Source organism: Enoplosus armatus, chromosome 23 (assembly GCF_043641665.1).
Source record: "Enoplosus armatus isolate fEnoArm2 chromosome 23, fEnoArm2.hap1, whole genome shotgun sequence".
Taxonomy (NCBI): Eukaryota; Metazoa; Chordata; class Actinopteri; order Centrarchiformes; family Enoplosidae; genus Enoplosus; species Enoplosus armatus.
In genome coordinates this window covers 12,042,137-12,052,908 of record NC_092202.1, presented here as the reverse complement: position 1 = coordinate 12,052,908, position 10,772 = coordinate 12,042,137, and the positions used below count along the sequence as shown (strand labels likewise).

The window sequence follows — 10,772 nt, the reverse complement described above, 5'->3', positions numbered from 1 at the left end:
TCTCATCTGCCACAAGGGTTCACCACATCCTGACAGTAAAATATGAAGAAATAACATACTAATATCAACAAAGACAAACTATCAAAGGAATATAAAATAATAAATTAGGTACTCATGATTTATGTTGGATAGTACAACTCGGTCATCACACCATGTAAATCAAGAGCAAAACAAAAGTCTTAACAGCCCTCAAATGTGTCACAGACCACCTTAAATCCATTTACACTCCACTCCTTTTTGGCACAGCTTAGTCATTCACGTCCTCACCTTGAGCTTGCTATTGTTAGATATGCGTGTGAAAAAAATAAGGCTGAAGTCGATAGAAAAAAAGTTCCATTTAGACATCAGCATCCAGGTTAAACTAAGGAAGGAGATTGTACTTGCGGCAAAACTTCCCAGATAGCAGAGCCAGGAGTAGTACAAAGACTGCTCAGACTTCAATTTCCTCACTCAGTTCAATAGGGAGTCAAACAACACTAAAACATATACACAAAAACAATAAACACTACTAATACTACTAATCTGTGTCTCGATGTATGTAAAACAACAGAAGCTTTGATGCTTTACTTTGTCCAATTTTCATATAGCATGCATCAGTCTGATGAAAATAAAAGCTGCAGTTTGTCAAAGTTGCTCTTTATAGTTTTGAGGTGGGCCCTAGACACATAACCATTGTATGCCTGAAAGAAAGGTGCTCATATGGAAAGGTATATATAGTATCCAAATTTGCCATTAGTATGGAATACTAAAACTTTATTTTTAACACTCCATTGTCTTAAAAGCTTAAATGAAAGTTTATTATTCAGTTAATTTAGTACTTAAATACAAATCATTTATGTAGCTCTAGATATAAACATTATATTTTGTGTTTATTTCATGAGATATGAAATGTGGTCTGAATCCAAAAGGTAACAACCAATGTTTGTCTTTTCTCTTAAAGTTACTTATTTAAGTAAAACAAATGTTTTATTGATTGTTTCTGGAGACCATGTAAAGCATTAATGTTCTTATTACAATATGTAATGTTTTTATAAGATGAAACAAGCTAATTTTACTGTATGTAAAGGAAAGAATAAAACTGTACAATCATAAATGTTTAAAATATTGTTTGGGTTTCATCAGAGATGAGACTAAAACAAACGCTTGGGAAATTGCACTTAAGAACCTTCTAAGCATCAAAGCATCAGCATCAAAGTTTCTTGTGTATTTTCTAGAGGTCTGCCTTGAGAGCCATTATTGAGCCTGACTGTATAAACTTCAGTGTTTCCAGGCAGACAGGTGACAGAGCAGTGGCAGGTCACCGTGTCCTCAGGTCAAGTTAGGGGCTACGTAGGCGGCAGAGGGACAAGGATTACTGGACAGACTGAAGGAAATCCTGCTTCAAACCACACAGGAAGACCACCTCCGTCCGTCCGTCCGAACGCTCTTCCCTCCGTAAAGACAAAATACTTCAGCAGTCCAATCACGACTACATGGTGTAATCATGACGGACAAAACTTTGAAGTTTGTTTATTCTGCTCTTGTTGAGGATGAGAGGAGAGATTATGTAGTAGCTATTTCATCTGTAATGACAGCAGTGACATAACACCAAATCAAAGACTGCAATGCCAACAATTAAATGATAAAAATCATCTAATGACAGACAAGTCCATATACTAATATATCAATGAGTTCCTCACCGTTTCAGACATCAAAATACTGTAATTTTAGACCTATATCTTCTACAAACACACACACCGGCCTCTTCAAAGAAAATAAGGGACTGCATGAAGACCAAAGAAGAGCTGGAAGTAAACAAACATTGCAAGCTCAAAGCAGAGGGAAAGGGGCAGAAAATCAGGATCAGGCAAGACTAATTATTTAGCTGATGCTCTGATCTTTTCATCATTTAACTGATTACTGTCTTCCTCGATGTCTTTGTTCTTCTTACTTCATCCTCCTTTTCTAACCCTGTGTTCCGGAGAATCCAAGCTTTTATCAAATCAAATCTCCAGATAGTGTACATATATATCGTCAACACTGACGTCTTTCTTGGCCTCACAAAACCTCATATCTTTACATCATGTCACTGCAGTAAAGCTCTCTGTTGTTCGTCTTACTACACAAGAGGTTTGACCTCCACTATAATGAACCACCATCTGAACCTCAGTACACATTGTTTCTTAGCCTCCACAGACTCTGCTTCCAAACCACACATTATAAAGTGATTCAGTATAAACTTCTAACAAACTTTTCAACTTCTGAGGGATATAAACCTGATCTTGTTATTCAGTCTTGATCAAGTAATTAACTTCACCAACAAAGAATGAGAACTACATGGATGCTGGTCATTTATGCTTCAAAGCTCAAGGTTGAGCTTTGTCAAGTCCTAACAACAGGAAGTTTTAGAGCATCAAATAGATGCCACGTTTAGAGACAATGTCCTTCAAGAGCAGGATATAGGCCTATAACACTGTTTCCTCTACTTTAAATGTCATTAAGCAAAACCCTTTCAGCTCCACTGGTGCTAATGAATAGCTAATTTTCTTACAAGAAGTAATTGCATTATTCAAAAGATACAACAGTATATGTACTGTGTGTTAGCATTGTCTAATTTAGTACATTTAGTAAATTAGACATTCATACTAGTAAGGTTTTTTTTTCTACACAATAAGCTCAGTCCTTAATAAAATCTTTATTTAACACAGCTGCATCGAAAACTCAGGTACAAGGCAAGCAACACTTACATGTACACAGCAGACTTGCATCCTACATACACTGAAGTAGCTTTCAGATTACTTTACAGCATATAACAGGAAGAGGGCACTGTTCTTCCCAAGCAAACAGATAAAGTGTCAACATTTCTAGCAGATGGTAGCGTTAAAGGCCATTTGAGAAAAGAAAATCACTGACTTATCACCATTTTCCTTTATTCCAGCTAAAGAGAAATACATGAAGAGCAATACCAGACAGGACACAAGTACCATGAACTTCCCTTACATGAAGCACTACAATACAATACAGCAATCTCACATCACCCAATAGCAAAGCCTAGAGAAAAATGAATCCCACAGCAATCTTTAAAGAATTCTATTCATAAATATAAAGAAGATCATCCAAGGCTATCGACCGGTAAAGCAGTGAAACGTATGAAACTGATAAAACCATGAGGACATTTTAACTCAAGTGGTAAAGCCTTTTCATTTTGTCTGACAGTGCATCTTGAATTCTCTTCCTTACATGAATTGAAAACTTTTTTGAAGATTGCTGTAAATAGTATCCTGTTCTAGTTTGTTCAACATGACTCTTATACAACCAAACATAACAAAATAAACAACTTGAATAATGAGTTCAACACCATGATACCTCTTCTCCACTACACTTAACACACGAGTCTGTCTCTGTCGCCCTTCCCCCTCTTTTTCTGCTCTCCTGAACCTCGACTTATCAGGCAAGGCACCTCGCTCTGACCCCCAACACACAACCCCCAGCCCCCACTGCAACAGGGACAGGCTAAAGGGGGGGTGTAACATGTCCTGGATATGAGAAGTGGAATGCATGTGCTTAGAGGAGATGTTGGAGAAAGGCAGGGTGGCTGATAAGCCTGGTGGGTGGAGAGAGAGAGTGGGATGGATGCAGGGAGCACGGGAGGAGGAGGGAGGGAAGGAGAGACAGCACTGTGGAGTCAGATGGGGGGATAAAAAGAGGGCAGACAGACAGAAGTTTGACATACTTAAAACAAAGACCACTGCAATTGTGAGTTGAGTGGTTTTCAGCCGTTGAGGAGGGAGAATCTCTGTGTTACTACCTTATAACAACAGCACAGGAATTTGATGTTGCATGTGGAAAAGAAAAGAGAGACTCTGGGACGTAATCAGCTCCACTGACAACTCTGGATAGTGGAGAGAAGAAGCAGCAGGAGACCAGAGCTGCAGGAAGCCAACATACCAACATACCACCACTAAATAGATAAGGCTTAAGAAGGGAACCTCCAAAAACACACCAAAAGCTCTTTGAACTTCTCTCAAGGAAAAGAGCAGAAAAGTAACCCTGTTTCAAGAGAGAAGAGTCAAGAGTTGAAGAAATAAAGAGAAAACTTGAAGGACTTCGTTGAAGTGTGAGGGAAGAGCGGGTGCGTGGAGGACTGACTGGACTGAAGTGGTCTTAAAAAGTGAGAAAAGCAGCAACAATCTGGAGGACCAGCAGCAAGAGTTCCACCTCGGCCCACAGCACAATGTGAGTACGAGCGCAGCTGCATCACTCACACACATTTAATTATTAAATTATTATGATCCAATCCTGAGACGTCTTCGTACAACTGATTACAGTGAAAAGGAGCTAAAAGATCTTATTTACTACTGATGTTCTACATAAAGCAACAGGTCTTAGAGGTCTGAGAGACATTATTAATAACATAATTAATGCAGCTGCTTTGTTCAAGACAATAGAATGAGAGAACAATAGAAAATCTCCCTGCAGCATCCAAGCTTGATAACAATGTAAGAAATAGCTGAGCATCTACATGATGGCATGCACACTGAGTTTAGAACTGACCAAGATGATGTACTGGATGAATACATGCCACCATGTGCCACCTGCATTAATGTCATTGCACAATATTCCCTGATTTAGAATTCCTAATTTTGGCAACAATGACATGACGTGTTATTCAAAGAAATGCTATTCAAACGATAATAAGAACAGTGAGTAGAATGGGTGGAGCGCCTAAATGTATTTTCAGTGAGGTTCACAATGAGTCACCTCTCACACATGCGTGTGCGCATACACACTTTCCTGCCAGTCCTTCCTGCATGACCTTCAACCTTAAAACAACACTTGGGACAACAATGGGAGACAGACGTGGAAAATAAACAACACTAAAGCAGCCAGGACAGCATCGTAAATAATGTCTTCCACTGTCAATTCTGATGTTATGCGAGTGTGAAAGTGTAAAGAAGAAGCTCAAGTTGAGGTGTTTTTTTTTAACTTACATCCTCAAACTAGCTGTAGCTGAACTATCTAACATGGTGAAAAACAGCATGAATGAAGCAGCTGTTTCATTGGACCCTTCCTCAACTGTTTCAGCATAAGTAATACTTTAATATTATTTATCATTATTGCATTAATAAATAATATAAATAATTCTGATTCTGATTATAATATGACCTACACACCACCACCAACACAGGTACTGCCTGTTGGTCCTCACACTTCAGCAATAGATTCTCGCAAGCCAGAGCATCCTGGTGTGTGTACACATACATAAAAGTGATGCCATATGTTTAATCACACAGTATGCCAATATGGTACTTTAGCAGTAATGAACAAACAAATTACTATGAGATTTACCACTATTACAATATAACACAATTATTCATGCACAACGCCTTAAAGGCAAAATATATTCAAATTAACAGTAAAGATGTATATGTGAAAGCACCTATCATCTGTCTGTCGTGTTGGCTAAAAGGAAAGCGACTATGTCGTCTCTAAAGGGATTTTTCCATTGATGTAGTTTTTGGCAGCTGACCTGGCCCTGTTACTCAGAGATGTCCCCTGTCTGGTTGGGGCATCACTGTCTCCTGACCTTTGAGAAGTGAGGATATCCTGTAACAGACACAGCTGCGTACCAGATAAAATCTAACACAGCATTCATTCAGTGTTATGGTTTTTAACTACAGGAGCTTGGGTCAAAACAAACCTTACATGGAGGACCTGGACTCAGAATTTAAAAATATGAGCATTGAAAGAAATTTGTGTTTAATGACGACAGCGCAGGAAATGTTAAATTATAAAACATAAGTCAAGTTAAACTGCCAGTGTTGTGCCATAACCATATATCAAATATTGAATGCTTATGAGGCCATTACTTAGTGAGGAATTAATTATCAAGTGTTTCTATGACATACTTGTCTTACTCTGTACTGATTTTTTTAGGCTGATACCAATATCTGAGAGAAAGTAATCTGATAATGATATATGGGCCATTATTAGTTTACCATTAACATAATCATTGATAAGTATTCCTTAACCCTTATCCCAAGATGTATTGTACCGGACATTTTACAGATGAAGCTTTTAACATAAATCTAATGTACTGAGGTGGTACAACGTCAGCATCATATTGTGTTGTTCTAATTAAAGGCAGTGGTTGCATCTGATTTCTGTTAATACATTATCTCTACATAACCCACTGGCATGACAACATGTATAAGCGCAAGCACACGTGCAGACAACACCCAGTTGTACACAAACAGACTTTGATGCCAGCTAGCCTTCATCTCTCTACTGCAAAGACCACATATAACAATTATGGGCCCCTTTCCTTTTGTCCAATCAGCTCTCTGATAATCATCACCGTACAGATGGCATCACACAAGGCTAGCTTCCTGATGGATAAAACCTCTAAACTCTTAGTGAACCCAGAGCCACTAAGTCTTTGAGGAGTGGAATTTGATTAGGTTCAAAAGTATTGCAACACTATGGCACCAGACTACCGTGCTCATCCAGTCTCTGAAGATATATGGAAACTTGCTACTCAGGGCTGACCGACAGTTTCAAAACATCCGCAATGACAAAATGTCGCTGATTCTGATAACATTTCTATTTCCATCTCACACCGTTGATACGTTTTATTTTTCTGCCCACAGTTCACTATGAGTATGACTGGTACTCTAGAGAAGGGGGCCCACCACCAGACCTTGGACCTGTCCGAGGAACTGCCGCCTCATCACCACCATCATCACCATATCAACCATCACCAGCATCTTCACCACTCCAACTCCCTGGCATCCACCACCGCTGTGGGTGGAGGCAGAGAAACACCTTCACGTGTGGTCGTACCTCCTCCTTATTCTGCAGCTGAGAGCGGTGGCGGGGGCAGCGAAGCTCCTCTGGAGCTGCGGGGGTCCCTGGACTGCTGGGCTTGCTCGGTGCTAGTGACAGCTCAGAACCTGGTTATTGCCACGATCAACGCCTGCCTCGCTGGACTGGTGTTCGGGACCATCCTGACACCGGCCATCGTCATGGTGGTGTTTGGCTTCCTCTGCCACTCTACAGTAAGTAAGGGGGAGAGTGGGGATGAGTGAGTGTGAGCACAAGTATGCATGTTGAAGGATTTTGATCTTTACTTAACCTAGCTAGCTGCTCACTCAAGAGCATTTTTGCAGGACGTGTTTGGAATTTCTACCCAGCTCTAGGCTTCCTATTTATTCTGTGGGAGAATTTACTGAACCAAAGCATACAGACAGTCAGGGCAAACTTCTGTGTAGAAATGTGTTGTTTGACTGCACTGTTTAACCTTGGTTAATACTTCTGGACAAATAATTCACCCACTGACATTAAGTCTAATATTTGCTCTCAAAAAATATTGTCAAGCCTTCATTTGATTAGCAAGGAAGGTAATTTACATCAACATCCAACAGACATCTTAAACCAGTGCCATCCTCTTTGGTGAGAGAGTGAAAACGTGTTTGCATGTCAGGGTAAATGTTAACATACACATTTGCTACATCTAAAATAAAAGATGAGATGGCTACATCCATCTTTTTAGGAAACATCTAAAAAGTCCTAATCTCATAACTTTGATCCGAAAGTTTGAAATTGTTGTTCTAGGGGCTTAGGGTGGGGTTTGGCTCCATCAGTGATGAGAGGTTTTATAATCAGATAAGTCTGAGGTTCTTTCAGATGTTGAGGAGATGAACTGGAGAAGGCAAGGGGTCAGGAGTCTAGGGAGCCAGACGTCAAAGTACAAAAGTTAAAGAGTGTTTGGTAGCTAGCTGGGGATGAAAGGACGCTTGGGAATAGACAAAATATGAAAATGCACAGAATGTGATGAGAACAGCTGAAAATATAAAAGAAGACATTTAACTCAAACAAAAGAACCTACTTGACACATCAGTCAGTAAGAATTATCCTGGCTACCCCAAAAAGTCATCATGGTTCAGAGACTTTAATGCATACCGATGGCATTTCTGTGGGCCGACGACCTCTTTAATGACCGGAGAGACCAGGATTCTCTCTGTTCTCCTGCTCTCTCACAATTAGACCTCATGTGACAGCAGCTTAGAGAGGGATTAACCAGGACCTGGGAGGACGGAGAGAGGGGGAGAAATAAAAGAAAGTGGTGAGAAGAAATGTAAAAAAAAAAGGAAGGTGAATTAAGCATTTAGCTTCTTTGAATTGAGCAGGCAACATTGGGGACACTTTCAAGATATTTGAGGGAATTCTGTTTGCAGTTGTTGTCAAGAAACACACCCAACGCAATATTTCACATGAGCAAAAACAAGCACACTCTTAAAAAAGGGCTTTCTCCATAAAACCTGGCTCAGATATGGAGCCATACAGGAGGTCTCACAGAGTAAAAACAAACATGGGCATACTTGTGTGAGTCTTATCTGTTACAACTCCAACCCTCAAAGCTCCCCTGTAAACCACATACAGCAGTTTACACCATCTTGCTCAGTCTTTCCCTTACTCCCTCCCCATGTTTTGCTTTCACTCTCCAGCTGTGATTTCTTTCTAGCCAGCTGTAACCCTATCATCTATCAGGGTAGCATCACAATATTTCTATACTTGTTTAAAAAGTATGGAACTACCAAGATCTGGAAATGACCATTTTCAGTCATTTCACAACTGTGTGAGATCCCCGTAAACTATTATACTATATAACTAATGCACAACTTTCTCCTAAAAAGTTGATGAATCAAGCCATAACATTGACCTTATTGGAGATTCATCTTGATGATCAATGACTTTCAAAGATACAAATATTTAACTTTTCAGTATAGCCATTACCCTGTCAGCATGCCCTATACTATAATGAATGCTCCTCTCCCCCCCGAGCTCCGTCAGTCCTGCACACCATATTTACTCTCTGCACTTTCCTCATGTACTCGAATGTTCACTTCATCCTTCATGGGGGCGATAAGGATGATTCAGGCCTGCTGTCTCTCCATTCCCCTCCCACACTCAAAGCCTTTTTACCCCCTCTCTCACTCCCCCAGTGTTATAGCCCAGGAACAGTGTACACTTTGACATACAGTGTATATACAGATCATCTTTGAATCAGAGATGCTAATGAGTGTGTGTGTGTGTGAGAGTGTGTGTTAGTGTGAGAGAGTGTTATATCTCAGACTACCAACTGGTGTCTGTTCTCACCTCATACACACACATAACACATAGAGCACGTCATCTGTTCAATCATTGATGTTCTATATGTACAACGACAACTCAAAGTACTGAATAATACTAAAGGTTGCCTATACTATTCCACAACTACCCAATTTTAAAATCTCTGCCTGACTCTGCAAATTTTAATGTATAATGTGCTCTCAGTGCTGCGTTACACTGTTACATCATCATCTAATGCATACTGCTTAAGTGTCTTTGCAGCTGCCCCTGACCTTTGACCTCAATCTGAAGGCAAAGAAGATTTTCTCAAAGCACTAATAAACACAAGACCATAAAACATTCAGATCACAAGAAACAGGATTGTGACTGGATAGAAGCCAGTCTGATATGCAGACCGGCAGAACAAAGTTAGATTGGGGAAAGAGTGGTACTTTTCCTCTTCTATCACCACAACGGAGGTGCCCTTGAGCAAGGCCTTTAACCCCCAATTGCACCAGTGGAGCTGCTCTCAGATCAGACTGGGGTTTTACTGGGCAACTGCCAGATGTGAATGTGTGAGAGTGGCACATTCCTGAAAATGTATTAGTCTCAGTGAAGCTACCCTAGTCGAATAAAGGTTTAAACAATGTTGACACAGGTTGAATGACAAACTCACCTCTACGACACCCTGCCGCCATATCATTCCAACTGCTGTCTTTCTCCTCCCGTCTCCCCAGGTCCGCCCTCACGGGACGACCCCCTACTGCTCAGACCTGCTGACTGACGGAGGCTGTGTGGCTCTGCTGGTGGTGGGCTTCCTCTTGGTCACCCCTCTGCTGGTCCTGGCGCTGGCTGCATACTGCCGCCTGGCCCGGCACCTCCAGCTGGGCCTGTGCTTCATACCATACAGCCGGGCCGTGTACAAGAACCTGCCGGCCACCCAGCACAGAGGCCTGGGCACTGGCTGTTGCGGTGGCCGAGATGGAGCTAATAGTAGCGGGAAGGGAAAGGTCTGGGTGTGAGATGAAGGGGGAGAAGGGGGTGGGGGGTGAGGGAGACCATTAGATGAATATGAAGGGAACTGAACAAGACAGGGGTTGTATGGTATGACTAAGAAAGGGCAGTGGATATAAGGAACAGTATATACCAGAGAAGTGAGGAAGTTGTAAATGGCAATTACAATAACAACCAGCTGAACATCCTGAAGACAACTTACATTGTTATAAATACTGACTAATGACTTAATCACCCTGCTTTAACATCAGAGTAACAATGATTGTTCAGAAAAATGAACATGGTGTCCTGGGCAATTTTGTTTGTTGGTATTATTCCACTGGACACATTGACTATTACTGGAATTTTGACCATGTTGTAACTGGAATGTTAAAACATGGTGTCTTCAAGTATTAAGCAGAGGGCCGAGTACAAACACAGCATGTATTCTCTGGACAAAATAACAAGTATATATGCCCAGGTGAAATGTATATCCCCAGGGCAAATGTATATTGTTTCATGTAAACAATCATAGAAACAAGAAAACAGCATGATACTAAAATGAATAAAAGGCCATCAGAAAAACGGAAAATAGCATACATCAAAAAGGTTGTATTGACACTAAATAATTGTATCTTATCACATTTATGTTATGAAAACATATTTGTCTAATGTAGTAATAAATAAAG

General features: G+C 40.6%; 1 protein-coding gene across 1 annotated transcript; it reads left to right on the top strand.

The window, feature by feature from the left end:
• Nucleotides 1-6,635: 6,635 nt before the first annotated feature.
• On the top strand, nucleotides 6,636-10,112 carry tmem88b (transmembrane protein 88 b). Its single transcript, XM_070930117.1, has 2 exons — nucleotides 6,636-7,037; nucleotides 9,828-10,112. Exons 1-2 carry the CDS (start codon nucleotides 6,636-6,638, stop codon nucleotides 10,110-10,112), a joined length of 687 nt encoding a protein of 228 aa, XP_070786218.1.
• The last annotated feature ends 660 nt before the right edge of the window (nucleotides 10,113-10,772 follow it).